Here is a 17,739-nt window from a genome sequence, read left to right on the forward strand (position 1 = left end):
TGCGGGCACCGGGGGATGGGCTACTTTTTTTCCGCCAAGGTTGCATCACCGCACACCGCCGGTAATGTTGGTGGCGGTGCTGCCCCGACCCGCAGTGACCCACGGCCGCAGCTCTTCAAGACAACTAACACTTACTGAGGTGAAGGGATCATGCACACGCTGGCCTGACTTTTCGTCCGCCATCATTTGGTACATTCTCCTGACTTTATGAGCCGCTAATTAGCACATTCCTCCCCGCGGCACGGCCTTGGCTCCGCCTCGCTGGTACCTTGGCTTGCGTGTCGTGCCTGACCCTGGGGCCTTGAGGCGGCCTTCGGGCGGTGTTCACCCGGGGAGCGCCGCGCCACCCAGCCCGCTTTCACACGATGCCTTGGTGCTCTCTATTAGTCGACATAAGCAATGAAACAACATTTTTCTCCTCGAGTCATTGGTCAGGCTGTGGGAGAGTATGGGCCGGGCACCGTCGGGCGGGCACCCGGGAGCCCCAGCTGTCCGAGGCTGCCAGGCCGAGTGTACGGCCCACGAGGGTCATCATCATCTCCCTGAGTGTCACCGACGCGGTCAAGTATTCGTGGCCAACCTTGCTCCTCCTCCCGCCTGCCGCTCACAGCTGGGGGAGCCTCTTCTGACCCGACACGCTCACCGATACATTGTAACGTTTGGGGCCCTTGCCAGGTTGTACTCATGAATCTAATTAGTAATGATTGCAGGAAAAAAATTACCTTGGAGGACTGAGCAGAATCATAAAAATATGATATAGTCAAGACGAAATTTGACATTGTAACTTCAATTAGGCAGTTTAACAGCTTTGTACCTTTGTTCAGTTCTCCCATCAAGTTTTGCCCCGATAGCAGCACTGTTTGGTGTGGTGCGTATTGTATTTGTTTTTATTTTTACGTTCGGCTTGTAGCGTCGGTAGGGTTTCATGATAGGGAGTGTTGTTCGGCCCCAGCCCGTCAGTGGGAAAAAGTTGGAAAGTTTCGTTGAGTCGGCGCAACATATGTGGCCATAAGCCCGTCAGTGGGGCATACAAGTATTTCATAGGGTGTGTATAACTGTTATATATACCCTATAAACCTTTCTTCGCCGCTAGCACGAGGATCACGACAGAACCAGCGACGGAGGAGTGCAGGGAGAGTGTGGCCCGGGCTGCCAGAGGACGGTGCGGGCAAGTGCCTCCAGCGCGTAATTATGTCGACTCTGCTGTTTTTTGTGTCGGGTAATCACAGGTTTCTTGGAAGTGGCGGAGGGACGGAGTGCGAGAGGAGAGCAGAGGTGGGGAAGAGGGAGGGAGGCTGGAGGCTGGTGATGCAAGGCGGTGAGGTGGCGGGAAGCTGACGTGGGAAGGAGCAAGAAGGGGAAGCCGGGAGGTGAAGGAGTTAAACTGAAGCATTAAAACAAAAGAGAGGCAGGGAAGAGGGAGGGAGGCTGGAGGCTGGTGATTCAAGGCGGTGAGGTGGCGGGAAGCTGACGTGGGAAGGAGCAAGAAGGGGAAGCCGGGAGGTGCAGGAGTTAAACTGAAGCATGAAAACAAGAGGGGCAGGGAAGAGGGAGGGAGGCTGGTTGCTGATGATGTGAGGCGGTGATGCTGCAGGAGTTTGGTGTGGGAAGCTATTGATGGAAAGGAACAAGAGGCCAGCTCGACATTGTAAGCTCCCAAACCAAGCTATACTCACCACAATGATCCGTTATTTCTGCTCAATACCAGATACTATTAAAGAGATTCCTTGTGTGGTGTCCTAAAATTCCCTCCTCCTTTTTTATATCAACGCCAAATACTAGAGCTACAAGGAATTTTCGTAGTATTTTGTGTTTGGTTGGGGCTCGCAAACTTGCTCTATTGGGCTGTAAAACTGGCCCTAGAAAGTGAACCCGGCAGGTGTAGGTAAGTAAATGAAATAGGGAAGGAAGAACCCACTGAGACGCTGATTCTGTACAGGCGTGTGGGGTTCACTCTTCGCTGCGTTGTTGTTTTTTTACAACAAAGGAGACAGCTCAAGGGCACACAAAAAAGGAAACAATAATAAAAAAAAGCCCGCTACTCCCTGCTCCTACAAACAAGAATCAAAAGAGGTGGCCGAAAGAGAGGTCAGTTTCGGGAGGAGAGGTGTCTTGTATTTGGTTAGTACAGACATTAACGATAAAACAGTAAGGTAAAGCAGCCAGGTTTGTGTGCAGGCTGAAAGGAAAGGGAGAGTTAAAGTGATCGTTGAGGCGTTGGGTTGATGTCTGACTAGAATTTCCGAGATAAAAGGTAGGGAGGTAAAACAGACATGCATTTGTACAGGAAAAAATATCGAACCTGAAAAAATAACAGGCCGTCGAGACATTCTTTTCAATATTTAAGGATAACTTTGTCTTTTGTTTGATAAAAAGATATATTTATAGGGAAGAGCAGATCGCGACAACTGAAAACAACTAAAAATCAAAAACAGCTAAATAACCACCACTAAAAACAACTAAATACCAACTTGAAAAAGGAGAAATATTGCTTCGATAAAGAAAACAAAAGATGGCAAACAGGCGGATCATATTTAGTTAATTTTTGTAGGCACGATGCACGAATATTTTTTTTACAACAAAGGAGACAGCTCAAGGGCACACAAAAAGGAAACAATAATAAAAAAAAGCCCGCTACTCGCTGCTCCTAACGAATGCGGGTAGGCCCTGTCGAAACTCACGTCGGGGCTCCACAAGTACGCGAAGTAATAAATAAGGAAGATCAGATTTAGTCAATTTCCGCACACATTTTCATTGCACTCACCTTTTCCTGCCGCCGCTGTCGCCCTCTTCACTGGTCCTGTCACGCACACACCACCTCAACTTCACTTTAGTATGTCCAGCACCACCTTTTCTTCCTTCCTTCAAGAGCCCAGCCTCAGCCAGCCACTCCGACCATGTGCTTTGCTTCACTCAGCGGGGATAGCAAAGAAGCGATGTAGTAGTGCAAATATTGTACTGTTGACGGCTATAGTTAACTTGGTAAAGACTCGTGTTGCTTCTTACTCTCGTTCCTGATGTTGATGTTTGTGGTGCCTGGTGAGGATTCGTGACACTTCTTACTCTTGCTTTAGATGTTAATGGTTTTAGTATAAAGTTATTTCTATGTCAAGTACTGTAGAGCTAAGCGTATGTCCCAAACTTTACCTTTACCTTTCTCTACACCCGGCACTTGACTCTTTGGGCACTGGAGGTTTACTAAGGTGTACTGTGCAATGAGTTCACAGGGGTATCGGGGACTGTGGGTTGACGTTACAGAGGCACCGAGTTCTGTGAGGGAGGGCACCGCGACACCCGGGAGAGGACCCAAGACAGTCTACACCGATGGGCAGCTTGCCACAAACTGACCCGCTCCCGTGTGTGTGTGTGTGTGTGTGTGTGTGTGTGTGTGTGTGTGTGTGTGTGTGTGTATAATTCACCACGGCCTGATCATAAATTGGACTCGCTTTCGTCAGCATGTACCCTCACGACAACTCGGTGCTCATTATTGTCGATCTCTGGGTACTGCCAGGACCAAGGAGACTATAGTACTCCTTGGCCAGGACCTCACACACCACACACCCCATCCCTCTTGCTCAAGGGGGAACAGTAACCACTCCTAGTCAACGGAAAGAATCCGGTCTGAGCGGGGCTCGAACCGTCGCCTGTTTGGCCATGAAGCCTTGCAGCGCTCTACCGATTGAGCTACCGGAGCGGTGTGTGTGTGTGTGTGTGTGTGTGTGTGTGTGTGTGTGTGTGTGTGTGTGTGTGTGTGTGTGTGTGTGTGTGTGTGTGTGTGTGTGTTGGCGTGGATGGGTATTATACGTATAAGCTATTATGTACGTATGTCTCACACAGTTATTTTGCAGCGTGCTCTGCGAGTCACCGATGTGTAACTAATTTGCTGCACAAATGTCAATAGGTCTGTCGCCCTTGGGCGTAATAAATTTACTAAATATTAATCTCTCTCTCTCTCTCTCTCTCTCTCTCTCTCTCTCTCTCTCTCTCTCTCTCTCTCTCTCTCTCTCGCTCTCTCTCTCTCTCTCACACACACACACACACACACACACACACGCACACACAGCCTCAGAGAAATGGGTTGATGTGTCTGGTCTTGCTTATTACGTACAGGTGAAAGGTGGGCCCAGGTGTACTTGAAGTCTTGTCAGAGAAGCAGAATTTCACGTGGAATGACTTGGATTTATTTGTATTTTATCTACTTTTACTTATTCACTTTCATTTATTGCTATTATTTTTGTTGTGTTTGGGGAATCTCTCTCTCTCTCTCTCTCTCTCTCTCTCTCTCTCTCTCTCTCTCTCTCTCTCTCTCTCTCTCTCTCTCTCTCTCTCTCTCTCTCTCTCTCTCTCTCTCTCTCTCTCTCTCTCTCTCTCTCTCTCTCCGAGTTGTGTGTGATGAGAGAGAGAGAGAGAGAGAGACTACTTTTATATCTGATGTAACTCCTGTGGTTCATTACAAGGCTTTGAACAAAACGTGTTTCTGACTGAGTTTCTTGCCTTTTGGAATGTTTTTATCTCCTGTAAATTTGTGTCAATTCTATTTATAATTAATTTCAATGTGTTTTAAGTCGGTATTCTCAGACACATCCGCCTCCTACATCAACTATTTCCAAGGCTGAAGAGGAAATTAATCGGGTTCATATGAGGATTTTTGTAAGTTCATGGCACGCAAGAATTTTTTTTTTTATTTTTTTTATTTTTTTTTTTTTGATTTTGATTTGCGTAGGTAGTGGTCATCTGGGGCCTGATGGTCGGCCCAAGGCTTCTTCCAGGTGGGGCCTGATGGTCGGCCCAGCCCATTCTGGCGCAGGCGAGTGTTTATAGTGGCGCCATCTTGATCAAACTACCTGAAGGGTCACTAATCTACCCTTGGAAATGCCCACTGCTCCTACGAAAGCCTTAGTAAATGTGTGTGCTTGGGCGCGGAGACGTTTAAGAATACCGCCATAGGCTCTTGGTTAAGTTAAAGTACTATATTACTTTTATTTCAAGACATGGACGTACTTTTCGTAAATGGAGTGGAGACCAACCTTTAATTTCCTTTTTTCTTGCCCAAATGAAACGAAGGAGCAGTGGTATGATGTTCCGGTGAGTGCGCACGCGTTCAGCCTCATTCGTTGGTAAGGTGACATCCCGTGGGCCACTGATCTGGATGGGTAAATTCAAATGTTAGTCAAGCCGTCGGCATAATTCGGCACCTTCGTAAACAAAGCGCCGAAGCCATTATTTTCTACTTTACAGGAAATCAGAAAAGAACTGTCATTATCTCATTTGGCTTAAGATTTAGGCAGAAATGAAAAGGCCAATTCTAGAACACTCAAACCCTGAATGACGAAGGCAACTATACAAAAATGGGCGTCACATGTTGAAAAATTGATGTAAACAAAAACCTGGAAATCGCTGAAAAATGACTTAGGCGATTATTTTATGAGGGTGACGATTTACTATTGGCAAGGCATGCAAGGCGCCGCATAATTGAATATCGTCAAAGAGGGAACGGTGTGTGCTTGTATGTGTGTGTGTGTGTGTGTGTGTGTGTGTGTGTGTACGGGAAATATCTCATTCATTATTGTCCGATGCGAAGATGAATGAGGCTAATGTGCAAGTACAAGGAAACAGTTGGCGTTTGTATTTTCGGGCAGTTACTATGTTTGTCTATCATATCACCTCTCCTCATGTAATTAACTGCTCTTTCGGCCACCTCTTCGGATTCTTTACAGGAGCAGCGAGTAGCGGGCTTTTTTTTATTGTAGTTTCCTTTTTTGTGTGTGCCCTTGTGCTGTCTCCTTTGCTGTAAAAAAAAAAAAAGTCATATTGCTGCTCCTATAGCGATATCAAGGAAAAAAATATCATAGCTTTTCCATCTCTTGAGGAGGAGGAGTGAACTACAAATCTGTGACATATGAAGAGAGAGGAGAAAAGGTTTTGCAGGGATGGATTCAGATTTTCCAGTTTCTTGTACAATAAATCCTTACAATGACTGAAGCAAACCACCTCTCACTTAACTGCCAGTCCACCGCCACACAAAGTTAACGTTCTCCTTGTAACTGTACACCACCAAGTTTCCCTTCCGCCTCCTCCCTTTCTTGAGACTCCCGAGGCCGCTGAGAGACGCTGGACCCCGCATCCGGCCGTATCTGGTGTCAGTCTTAAATATTTCGTCGTCCAAGCACACACATTTGACAAAGCTATCGTAGGAGTTCCAGGCATTTCCCGGGGTAGTTTTATGACCCCTTAGCGAGTTTGATCCTTCTTCTGTACTAGCAAGCTAAGAAAACTCATTAGAACTCGACTGATCTCCTTTGCGGCCTTTGAAAATAACTTATGTGAGAGGCGGGAGTGTCAGAGAGTACCGACCCTGGTATTCTCAAACTTTTCGGCGCCCAATTACACATATTTTACAAGGCTTTCGCAGGCGTTTCGGGCATTTTCAGGGGTAGTTTAATGGCCCTGGTGGTTGTTTGACTCTTCTTCTGTACCATGAATGTGAAAAAATCCTCGTGAAAGCCCGATTAATCTCCATTTTGACCTTTGAAAATAGTTAATGTGTGAGTTGGGAGCGTCTGAGAGTACCGGCCCTGGTGTGCCATGGAGGGGTCGTTGTGGTCACCGTGCCAGATGTGTCGCGACCCGCCCCAACAGGAACGACCCAGTGAAGGAAATATCTCAAACCCTCTCGTTATATCCGGTGCCGCCGATCCTATAGTGCTCACTCTATTATCTCGTGTCAGTTGGTTATATCGATGTTAAATTATTTCATCTCTTTTTTTTGTATTTCGTTTTATAGTTTCAAAAAATATTTCCTTGTTTAACCCGGTAGCAGCGACGGGCCAGATTTTTGCCATGATATAAACCCCCCAAAATAGATGATGCATAAACTGATCACAAATGCGTTGATATATATTATGAAATGGTTTGCGTGAGTGATGATTTTTTCTCATTAATTCGCTTAGAGGGGCCTTTAAGAAACATGATCCCCGCAGCTACCGGGTTAAAAGTGCTCATGGCTCATCTTTCACCTCATCTCACTTGCGGATCAAACACAAGAGAGAGCGTAAGAAAACGATAAGGAAAACTTGATCAAAATAGAAAATGGGAGGTTGTTTATCGTGATGTGCTGCTCCTTTGCCTGTTTTCACAAGAAGCAGCACACACAAAAAAGATAATAGTTAATGAATAAATAAACAAACTAATAAATAAATAAATAATTGAATTAAAAAATATGTATATACATGGATGAAGAAAACGAAATAACATGTTTGTGAGGGAGGAAATTTATTTTATAGGTGTGCGCGTGTGTGTGTGTGTGTGTGTGTGTGTGTGTGTGTGTGTGTGTGTCAGCATATGTGTACCTGCATGTCTCTTTGTTTCCCTCTATGCCTGTATTTTTTTTACAACAAAGGAAACAATAATAATAAAAAAGCCCGCTACTCGCTGCTCCCAAAAAGAATCCAAAGAGGTGGCCGAAAGTGAGGTCAATTTCGGAAGGAGAGGTATGCCCGTACATCCCCGTCTGTCTCTGTCTGCGTGCCTGTGTGTGTGCCCGCGCCTGTCTGTCTCAGTAGGGGAGGGGCACGGGCAACTCCATCTCCCGCATGACCGCCTCGAGGCACACCAGCAGCTCCCTCACGTCGGCGGGGAAGAGGCGGCCGATGGTCCCCACGCGGAAACAGTCAGCGCGGGTCACCTTCCCGGGGTAGATCACTTGGTCTGAGGGAGGGAAGGAGAGGAGGAGAAGTATACGGGGCCGCTGCTTCTCTTTACTATAGTCTGTTCACTTAAGTCCGACCCAAGCTGACAACATAAACCTAAGCGTGTTTGCAAGCTGAGTTCCGTCTGCCTGTCTGTCCGTCTGTCAAATATGAACTCCGTCTGCCACTTTCGAACCCCATCAGGCACTGTGAACAAAACGAGAGAGACATCCTAAGAGCCCCATCTCCGTGCCCTGCGTCTCACCTCTCTCCGCCAGCTTGTTGTGGAGGGTCGTGAAGTCAAAGTTTGGGTGCGGCGGGAAGAGGAAGGCGGTGATAACGTAGCCGGCGTGCTGCGGGGCCAGGAGGCGGCGGAACCCGAGGCGCGTCATGCCCTCCACCAGCACCCTTTGGTTCTCGCGGTACCTGGAACACGAGGAAAAAAGCTGGAAAGTTTCGTTTAGTCGGCGCAACATCTGTGGTCATATGCCGGAGAGAGAAACAGACCCCAGGAGACGGGACACAACCCCCGATTAATACCTGGTACCCATTCACTGCTGGGTGGACATGGGTGGACAGGGGCGTAGGGTATCGGAAAAGCCGCCCAAATTTTTCCTCTCCCCCCGGGAATCGAACCCGCGCTCTCTCGGTTGTAAGGCGAGTGTGCTAACCACTGCACCACGAAGCCCCAGGAACACGAGGAAGATAAACTCAACGAAGAGATACAAAGACAGATCACTAGCGATAAATCAGAAGTTCTGTGTACATCAAGTAAATAAAAAGAACTATACCCAATAGAAGACAGTGTGGCGGATATGAACACCGAGGCTACGCGCGGTAACGAGGTAACTCCAAGAATTCATACTAATTGCACGTACTCTGACCTCATGGCTGCTAGGTTTGAACATACACACACACATACCACACCCACACCTGCCCCTTCCCCCCTCACACCTACCTCGCCGCCCTCCCCTGCAGGCCGCCCTCCTCCCGGTACTGGCTGAGGGCGACGCGGAAGGCCAGCATGGCGTGGGTCGGGGGTGTGAAACGGAACTGGCCGATTTTCTCGAGGCCCAGATATTGCTCCACCAGGTCCAGGCTCATCACGCGGCTGTGGCCTGAAGGGGGGGAAGAAGGGGAGTGTGTATGGGAGCTGGTGAGGGAAGAGTTAGGGGATGGGGAATGGCGAGGGAAGAGTTTGGGTGAAGGGGTAGGCTTTTAAGTGGACTGGTAAGGGAAGGGTGGGGGGATAGGGAAGGCAGGTAAGGGGACTGGTGAGGGAAGGATTGAGAGACAGGGGAGACCTTAAGGGGACTGGTTAGGGAAGGGTTGGGGCCTGGGAGGGAAGGAGTAGGCCTGTAAGGGGAAGGTTGGGGGAGATGGGGGGTGGGGGAGGCTTGTGTATTGGAGAAACGGAATAGGGAAAATAGAAGAAATGGCAGTAGTAGTAGTAGTTGTAGTAGTAGAAGTAGTAGTAGTAGTAGTAGTAGTCGAATTTTCCTTTTTATCATTTGTAGGGGTAATAGGAAATAAGTTTAAGATAAATACTAGAATGACATAAAAAAGTTATTCCTCTCAGTCAAAACCTAAACAAACTGGGAAAACTTTATCTCACAGTAGAAGCACAAACACTGATGCCGCCTCTGTGTTCCTTCTCTCTTTAGCCCCACAAACGGCTTACGAAAAAAAAAAAAAAAATGACTGCCTCTTTCTCACCCCGGCAGGATAGGAGGTGCTGCGTCCTACATATGGCGTACGAGAACCCCGGGACGCCCTCCAGACACTTGTTGGCCGAGGACACGAGGTAGTCTACCCCTGCGGCGTCGAGGTCGAGGGGCACGGCGCCGAAGCTGCTCATGGCGTCCACGAAGAAGGCAGCTCCTGAGGGCGGCGGCGAAGTTTTGAAGAAGGATGGAAGGTAAGGCGGAGGAAGTCTTATTAGAGTAGTGCCTAACAACTTATTTATTTTATCATCAGAATTATGTACCTGGAATTACTCATGGCTAAGGGATGAGGAAGGATGGAAGGTAAGGAGGAGGAGGAGGAGGAGGAGGAGGAGGAAGATTCAACGTGTGTACCTATGATAGAATTAAGCTTAGTCTCAGTGTTAATCCTTCACTATACAGACACAGCAAATCACCTCGACTCATACACACGAAAATAGGATGGCCCAAGAGAACAAGGCGTAGAGCAAGCGAAGGTTTCTCTCGCCATTAACTTCTCCGATACTTTTCTTCTCTTAGTCATTCTGCTCTTCCCGGAGGCTGAGAACACAGACATGACGGGGTGTCTCAGCAAATTTTTCCTCCAACGTATATTTTTTCCTACGCTGGCATAAAAACCTTCAGCCTTATAAGGAGTAGCAAAACAGCCCCGTCATCTCTAATTAGGGCACGGCGGTCCAGGGGTTGTTCTGATACCTTTCATTTCTCCCTCTCAATGTAAGTAACGTGGCAATGAAAGGTAGTCGTCGGCTGTTTTTTCCCCTCATTACCGTCGATCTGGTTCTGACAGGTACTGAGTTTGTGACCTAAAAATGTATCTCTTCCTAAAAGCGAGAGTAAGCCACGGTAACTGTGACCCCAATGTTGCCTGTCTGAGATGTAATCCTTCTTAGTGGTTGGTGTCAGACGCTTATGTACTGCACTATCAAGGAGAGATTAACTAATTTCTCACTATTATGCCCTCCTGTGTATTTTTACAGTAAAGAAAGCAGTTGTGTCCCCACCTATACTATTCTGAGGTACCGTTTAGATATATACTTCTCTCATTCCTTGCACTTAATTTTCTCTTTCTCGGCGTCTCATGCGTTTGGGAGCTGCTTATCAAGAAGCTTATAGTGTCCGCACTCCTCCCTCTCTTCCTGATTCGGCTCTTATAATAATAATGATAGGCGTAGCGGCAGGTGACGTCAGAGCCGGTATCTGCTCCTCTGTCCCTCATTCCAAAGACCCCAAATGACCATCACGCTACATTGCATCAGTGTCCATGTGGTTCAATTGGGGTCAAGCAGGCAGAAAGAGGTAGTGAATTGATGTCACTAGGAGGTAATTTTGTCTTTACTTTCACTTTCAATGCGGCCTCTCCCCAGGGAAATGCAACGTCAGCAAAGACATGCGCTACAGAACTGTCATGGACACGTGCCGCAGGCGAGGCTTGAAAACAATACGCTCCCACTCAAAGCAAATTCCGATCACACAATGAGGGTTTCATAATCACGCCACATGTTCAACTTTACCAGACTGTCGGACGCAGCCTCTTGTGTTTCCCATTTCCGACCCAACAACTAACTCCTCGATCCCAAGAACTCCCTTTATATATAGTTATCGTTAAAATGGTTAATTATTGGTGTCTTTTGGCAATAGCTATGGCTCAGAAACCGGTAAATACGAGGCTCTGAGTACGATAATCTGGCATCGGTGCACATGTTGCCAAAAAGCTAAACACTATTGGGGTATTTGTTCACCTCCTCGACGTAAAGGAACCCCATCAACCCACGCATAATAAGCACTGATAAACCAAGGCTCATGCCCCTCTTCAGGATAAGACAGTATAGCAGAATGGGGGCCTCTCATCGCACCACCTCTTAGAGAAAAAGGGGAAGCTAATACTGATAAATCTTTGTACACGCAGCGCTTGGATGAATCAATCTAAATACTAATAAATCTCTGTCCGCCTCCTGGGTAAGACAATCTGAATCACGCGGAAACTTCCATGAAGCGTCTGAAGAACCAGCGGTGCATTGGGTAAAGTAATATGTCTCCATTCTCTCACATACTTCCCCTCGTCCCCTAACATACCTCCACCCCTCCCCTCGCACACCTCCCCCTTCCCTCGACTCACTAGGGCAGTAGCGGTGCACGAGACGGCCCACCTCCTCCACAGGGTTAATCACGCCGCTCGAGGTCTCCAAGTGCACCAGGGCCACGGTGGTGAAGGTGTCGCCGTACTGCTCCAGAAGACGCTGCACCTGGGGGCGAGGCGGGGGTGAGGGGAAGTGTAAGGAGAAGGAGTTTTGTGAGGTCTGTAATATCTCTCTCTCTCTCTCTCTCTCTCTCTCTCTCTCTCTCTCTCTCTCTCTCTCTCTCACACACACACACACACACACACCTGCGCTACGGGGACGGGTTCGGTCTCTGGGAAGGCCTCCACGCGCACCTCTATGCCCCCACAGGTACACGCCTTCCCCATGCGCTCCCCGTAGGCACCGTTGGAAAGCACCAGAACCTGTGGGATATAGAGGGGGGAGAGGAGTCACTTTACTTTGTCTGTCTTCTTTCACCCTTCCCTTCCTCCTTTCCTGTTTCTGGGTAGTTTTATTTTTCTTTCTGTATTCTCTGCTTCCTGTCTTTCTTTTATCCCTTTATATTTCCTCTTCCTCTGTTTTTTCTCGAGTACATGGTGATGGGGTGCTGTCAGTCTTGGTGATGGAGTGTTGTTAGTGGAGGTGTTGATGGTGTTGATGACGTATACATATATGTACCTAATAGTTATGGATTTGCAGTTTTTGTTTTTGTTGTTGCTACAAAGGCCTGAGAGGAATTCCAAGTCACCTATGACATCAAGATCAATATCAAGTTCGGTTGTGGTGGTGGTGATGGTGGTTGTGATGGTGGTGGTGGCGTTGTTGTTGTTTTTCGTGGTGTTGGTGTTGATTTTGGTGATGGTGGGTATGTTGGTTATGTTGTTGGTATTGATGAGGTATGTATATAATGTTGTGGTTGTTGTTGTTAATGGTATTGGAGTTGTTGTTGTTGGTGGTACTACTGTTGTTGACGGTGTAGGGTTGGAGGTGACGGTAGTGGTGGAGGTGGTTGTGATGGTGGTGGTGATGGTGGTGGAGGTGGTGGTGGTGGTGGTGGCGGTATACCCTGGCCCCGGTCCTGGGTGACGTGGTCTGCAGCACGGCCTCCACGCAGTAGGTGCCGGAGCCCTGCAGAGGCACCGCCGTGAACTCCTTCGCGCTGACCTGAAAGTGGGCGGCGGGTTGTGAGAAGGACAGACTAGCACAAACAAACAAAGACAAACCGACAGACAGACAGATACTCATATATTTACCTGGTTATAACATGCTGTCAGTGATGTTACATTATTATTATTATTATTATTATTATTATTATTATTATTATTATTATTATGTTCATATTTCTACGCTCCATCACAGTAAGCCATATGGTACAGCCCGTATTGCAAGTTCTCCTTTCCTAGGTCTTTCCCTCGACAGCAGTTTCAAGACTGTCAGTGCGCCAGACCCGTTCCCTACAAGCTTTTCATGAACCACTTATACCTTGGTTTAATGTTATTTTTCTCAACCTTATCGAATGGCTATCAAAGGATTCATTGGCTATCAAAGGATTCATTAGAGAAGATGACTCTGACGAGTGAGGTGTGGGTACAGTAAGGTAACAGGGTACTGGGGTGTACGCCCGTACCGAAGGTAAACGAGGATCAAGACTACCTGTAACCCCTTTGGGTAGGCGGTGGCTGAAGTGGTAGCGTGCTGGGCCCACATTCACCACGTGATGGACGACACGAGTTCGAATCCCCACGCTACCACCTGGGATTTTTCAGTCACCGCCGAGTGGCTTAAAACTACCCACATGCTGTCCTGAAGACCACCCATCAACCCGGACTCTGGAGGAAACCGTCCAAGAATCTAGAACGAGTTCCGGGGGGCAGCATGAGCCAAGAGAAGATGGCGCCACTATAAACACTTGCCTGCGCCATGACGGGCTGGGGCCGAATACCATCCAGGCCCCTCAAGCAAGCCTACCGGCGCAATAGGCGGAGACGTAAAAAAAAAAAAAAAAAACACCCTGAAACTACATCTCACCCCATCGTGAGTAGTGGGGGGGATTCTGGAGCTGCCCTGTGTAGGCCACTCGGCCTCTTGCAGTCTCCCTATGTTCTTATGTTCTTATGTAATGTGAGTGTGTAAGCCCCGTAGTGTTTGCGGCCTCAGACCCACTCCCCATCAGACCCTCAGAGCCCCAGCCCCTGCACTCACCCCCGCCACTTCAAGCAGCTCGTCGCGAATCTCCTTCACGCAGGCGATGAAGTCCTGGTCGCGCGAGCCCAAGTCTTCCATCATGGCCGCCTTCACCTCCGCCGAGCAGCACAGCGGCCCGGGGGTGAACAGCTTCTTCCCTGCACGGCCACAGCGGCGTTATGGAAAGAGAGGATGATTGAGTGAGTGCATAAATAAAAGGGAGGAATTAAAAAAAAGTAACAAATAAAATTATACAACACATTTTAGCTTTTAGGGTAGATAGGATGGCTAGGAATAGTGAGAACATAAAATGTAATAATAATGATAGCAGCCGCGGGGTAAATCAGGAGGTAGGTCTAAATGTGTACTATACAAACAGTAGAAGTATTAGGAATAAGATGGATTTATTACGGGGAAAGGCGTGCGTAGAGAAATTTGATATGGTAGCGATCACAGAGTCACGGATTAAGTATTGCAGACAGGCACTTTCTCCGAGAATTAGAGACTGAAGGGTATATGTTATTCCACCAAGATCGAATAGGCAGGAAGGGGGGTGGGGTCGCACTCTTCGTCAGGGACAATCTTAAGTGTGTCATCAACAACTCAATCAAGGAAGATAGCAATACAGAATCCCTCTGGGTAGAAACAATAGGTAGGAAGAAGCTTGTCATCGGAGTACTTTACAGACCGCCCAACCTTACCGGGGACAGTAGCCAACCCCTTTTACAGGAAATTAGTAGGGCGTCAAGATATAGGAATGTGTGAGTAATTGGGGATTTTAATTATAGGAACATAGAGTGGGATACTTTATCCTGAGACCAGGAGGCGCAGGATTTGTTAGATGTGATACGGGATAGTTTTCTTAGGCAGTTAATTAGAACACCAACGAGGGAAGAAAATATTTAGGATCTGTTGTTAACTAATAGAGAGGACATAATAATTAACATAGAGGTTGGGGATTCATTAGGTAACAGTGATCATAAAGAAGTTAGATTTCATATTAAATGGGGAAACAGAGTCAGTAGTAACAGCTCATTAATACCTGACTTCAAGAAGGCGGACTACGAGGGTTAAGAAAGCAGCTGCAAAGGATTAGGGGAGTAGGATCAGAAGTACGTCAGAACCCAGAGCAAGGAGTTGCGTTAATCTCTGGTGAGGTCACTAGTCAGGTTAGCACCTTAGAGGGTGAGTACAATAGTCTGGTCAGGGAGATCAAACTAGGTCAGCAACAGTTTATACCTCACAGGGAAGTCAGGTCAACAGGTAATTACCCGCGATGGATGACGAACAGGCTTAAAAATGAAATAGGAAGGAAAAGAGGATTATATGTTAGAATCAAGAGGGGGGAAGAGCACCTTAGGGACAGTTACAACAGTTTAGCTAGAACAGTAAAGAAAAACACTCTTATAGAAAAACGCAATTATGAGATTAGAATTACCAGGGAGGCAAAGACCAATCCAAAGGGCTTCTTTCAGCTGTATAAGACCAAGGTTAAGGATAAGATAGGGTCACTTAAATCAGGAGAATCACTGATAGATACAGATGAAGAAATGAATGAGGCGTTAAACAGATACTTCCGAACTGTTTTTACCAAAGAAAGGTTATACGATATACCTCAGGGAGAACAGATCTACAGGGGAGAAGAGGTAGAAGGATTAACCAACATCAACGTAAGTAGGGAGGTTGTGATTAGACAGATAGATAAAAGTTACTAAGGCGCCAGGGCCAGATGAAATTTTTCCCAGGGTATTAAAAGAATGTAAAGCTGAAATCATTGGGGAGCTAACAGAAGTTTTTAGGAAGTCGGTAGACACAGGGGTGGTGCCTGTTTCATGGAGGCAGGCACACGTTATTCCAAACTATAAGAAGGGAAATATCGGTAAAAATAGAGAGATAAGGAGGCCCTCAATTCTATTACGTAATCATAGTGTCTCGAGTGGCTTGTAAACACTGCCATTCATGTTTTGTCTTCTCGGTATAGCTGCCCTGATAAAGGAACACTTGAGGTCGGGAGTGCAGGGCTGGGGAGTCCGATTGTGCAAGGGCACTACGTTTTCTTTTTCTCTTTTTCTGTATTTCTACAACTTCTTCATTTTCTTTTTCTTTTTCTTGTTGTTTTTCTTTTTTTCTTTTTTTTCTTTTTCTTCTTCTTTCTTCTTTTTTTTCTTTTTTTCTTCTTCTTCTTTTGTTTCTTCTTCTTCTTCTTCTTCTTCTTCTTCTTCTTCTTCTTCTTCTTTCTTTCAAGCTCCCGTCATTTTTTTTTTGTCAAATGTGAAGAATTTTAGACAATCCTCTCTTTAGAATTCACTTGCCTGCTTAATTGGCTGTTGTTGTTGTTGTTGTTGTTGTTGTTGTTTTGTGTGTGTGTGTGTGTGTGTGTGCACACACACACACACACACACACACACACACCACCACCACCACCACCACCAACAACAACAACAGTCAATTAAGCAGTACACATCACTTCTATATTTACAAACACTGGACTACTCAATTTACTTCCCGCCCAACGCTTTCCTCGTAACAGTACCTGTCCTTGAAGACATGGTGGCCGGGGCGGAGCAGGAGGTGTTGATGGACGCCGCGAGGGACACTCACGACTACACCCCGCAAACTGTCACCCTCTTATAACATACTTCACCAGAGATCGTTCTACTCACCATCTTTTAATCGCCAATCTCTGACCCTAAAACTGTCGAACCCACACAGATACCGATATTCATTTATTTAGTTATTGTAAAAAATGTTAATTCTGTATGTTTTGTTTTGCTTCAGAAACCCGATAATGCAATGTTTTGAGTATGTATGGTAATTTGGTAACGCTGTGAATTGTAGCCGTTCAAGCCCTTCGCCCTTATCGAGGAAGAAAGAGAAAACGGACGCTATATACATTGCGTCATATTCTTCAGCATTTAGTCACCCAACCTCCTTTACTTCCCATTCTTCCACCTCCACTTTTTGCTTCCACTCCTTTATCTCTTCCTTTTCCTGTTCTTTTCATTTACCTCTCCCTGTTTCTTCTCCTCTTTCTCCTCCTTTTCTCTGCCTTCACCTATTTGACAAAGCTTTCGCTGAAGTTTTAGGCATTTCCAGCGACAATTTGTGACCTTTCTAGTAGTTTGACTCCTCTTCTGTACTAGGAATCTATAAAAACACTCATTAGAACCCGAATGATCTCCTTTTCGTCCTTTGGAAAGAGTTGCTATGGGCGGCGAAAGCATCTGAGAATATAGGCCTATGTTGCACAGAACCTTTCCATCAGTTTAATTAATCTTATCTTCACCCACAGCCTTTTTTTTCCCTTCACCCTTATCGCTACTCAGAGAGAGAGAGAGAGAGAGAGAGAGAGAGAGAGAGAGAGAGACTGATTACCATTTGGAAGAGTAGGAGTCCAAGGAGATATAAATAGCACACTTTCCCAGTATAAGGTGTGGTACAGACGAGTTCACGCAGAGTTTCCGGAACTGCAATATAATGGAATCCAGTATTGCTAAGGAAGCGGCAATAAGCTGGACACTTCCTCATCTCGTCATAGTTATTTACGGGGGTCGTTTAGCATGAGATCGGTCGGTAATTATCATAGTAAAAAAATAATGACAATAATAACTACTACTACCTCCTCCTCCTCCTCTTTCTCTCTCCTCCTCCTCCTCCTCCTCCCACTCATTTATTTCTCCCTCCCTCCCTCCCACTCTTCTTCCTTCCCTCCCTCCCTCCTTACGTTCTTATGTTCTTACAATGAGTTCCGTTCACGGGTTCAGGCATGTCCTTTTGGAAGGTTCGAACACCCTCGAACGCCGGCAGCCTGAGTCGACTGTTGGCCGGTGGTGTGTGTGTGTGTGTGTCACGAGTTCGTCTCAGAGATCACATCAAGACGCGTTATGGAGTCGTGGTAGCCTTTGGGTAAGCACGTGTGTTCTGGTGTGGTGGCGGCGGTGGGTCACGTGGTTGTGACTTGTGAGGCATCGCGCGGGGCGGTGAAGCAACGGGAGGCGTGTGAGTCACTCCGTTGTTTCCGTGGGAACTTAACCCAATCCTCCCCTTTTATTCTTTTTAGTC

The 17,739-nt window shown here is 46.8% G+C and overlaps 2 protein-coding genes across 4 annotated transcripts in view; both read right to left on the reverse strand.

Moving 5' to 3' along the window:
- Positions 1–3,360, reverse strand: part of LOC126986605 (L-threonine 3-dehydrogenase, mitochondrial-like) — a 19,124-nt gene extending 15,764 nt beyond the window's left edge. The window contains exons 1-2 of one of the 3 annotated variants that reach the window (XM_050842871.1): positions 3,154–3,359; positions 2,765–3,036 (exon numbers count right to left, since the gene is read on the reverse strand). The gene's annotated coding sequence lies outside the window, so the exon portion shown is untranslated. Of the gene's footprint in view, positions 171–2,764; positions 3,037–3,153 lie in introns of those variants that run through there. The other 2 variants (XM_050842872.1, XM_050842873.1) reach the window with 2 other exon arrangements.
- A 4,033-nt stretch (positions 3,361–7,393) lies between these two features.
- On the reverse strand, positions 7,394–16,342 carry LOC126986608 (2-aminoethylphosphonate--pyruvate transaminase-like). Its single transcript, XM_050842874.1, has 9 exons — positions 16,211–16,342; positions 13,696–13,835; positions 12,559–12,657; positions 11,799–11,915; positions 11,532–11,658; positions 9,405–9,569; positions 8,647–8,806; positions 7,954–8,114; positions 7,394–7,707 (listed from the first exon to the last, which is right to left on the reverse strand). Exons 1-9 carry the CDS (start codon positions 16,224–16,226, stop codon positions 7,556–7,558), a joined length of 1,137 nt encoding a protein of 378 aa, XP_050698831.1. The 5' UTR covers positions 16,227–16,342; the 3' UTR covers positions 7,394–7,555.
- Positions 16,343–17,739: the final 1,397 nt, after the last annotated feature.

This window comes from Eriocheir sinensis, chromosome 62, assembly GCF_024679095.1.
Source record: "Eriocheir sinensis breed Jianghai 21 chromosome 62, ASM2467909v1, whole genome shotgun sequence".
Classification (NCBI taxonomy): Eukaryota; Metazoa; Arthropoda; class Malacostraca; order Decapoda; family Varunidae; genus Eriocheir; species Eriocheir sinensis.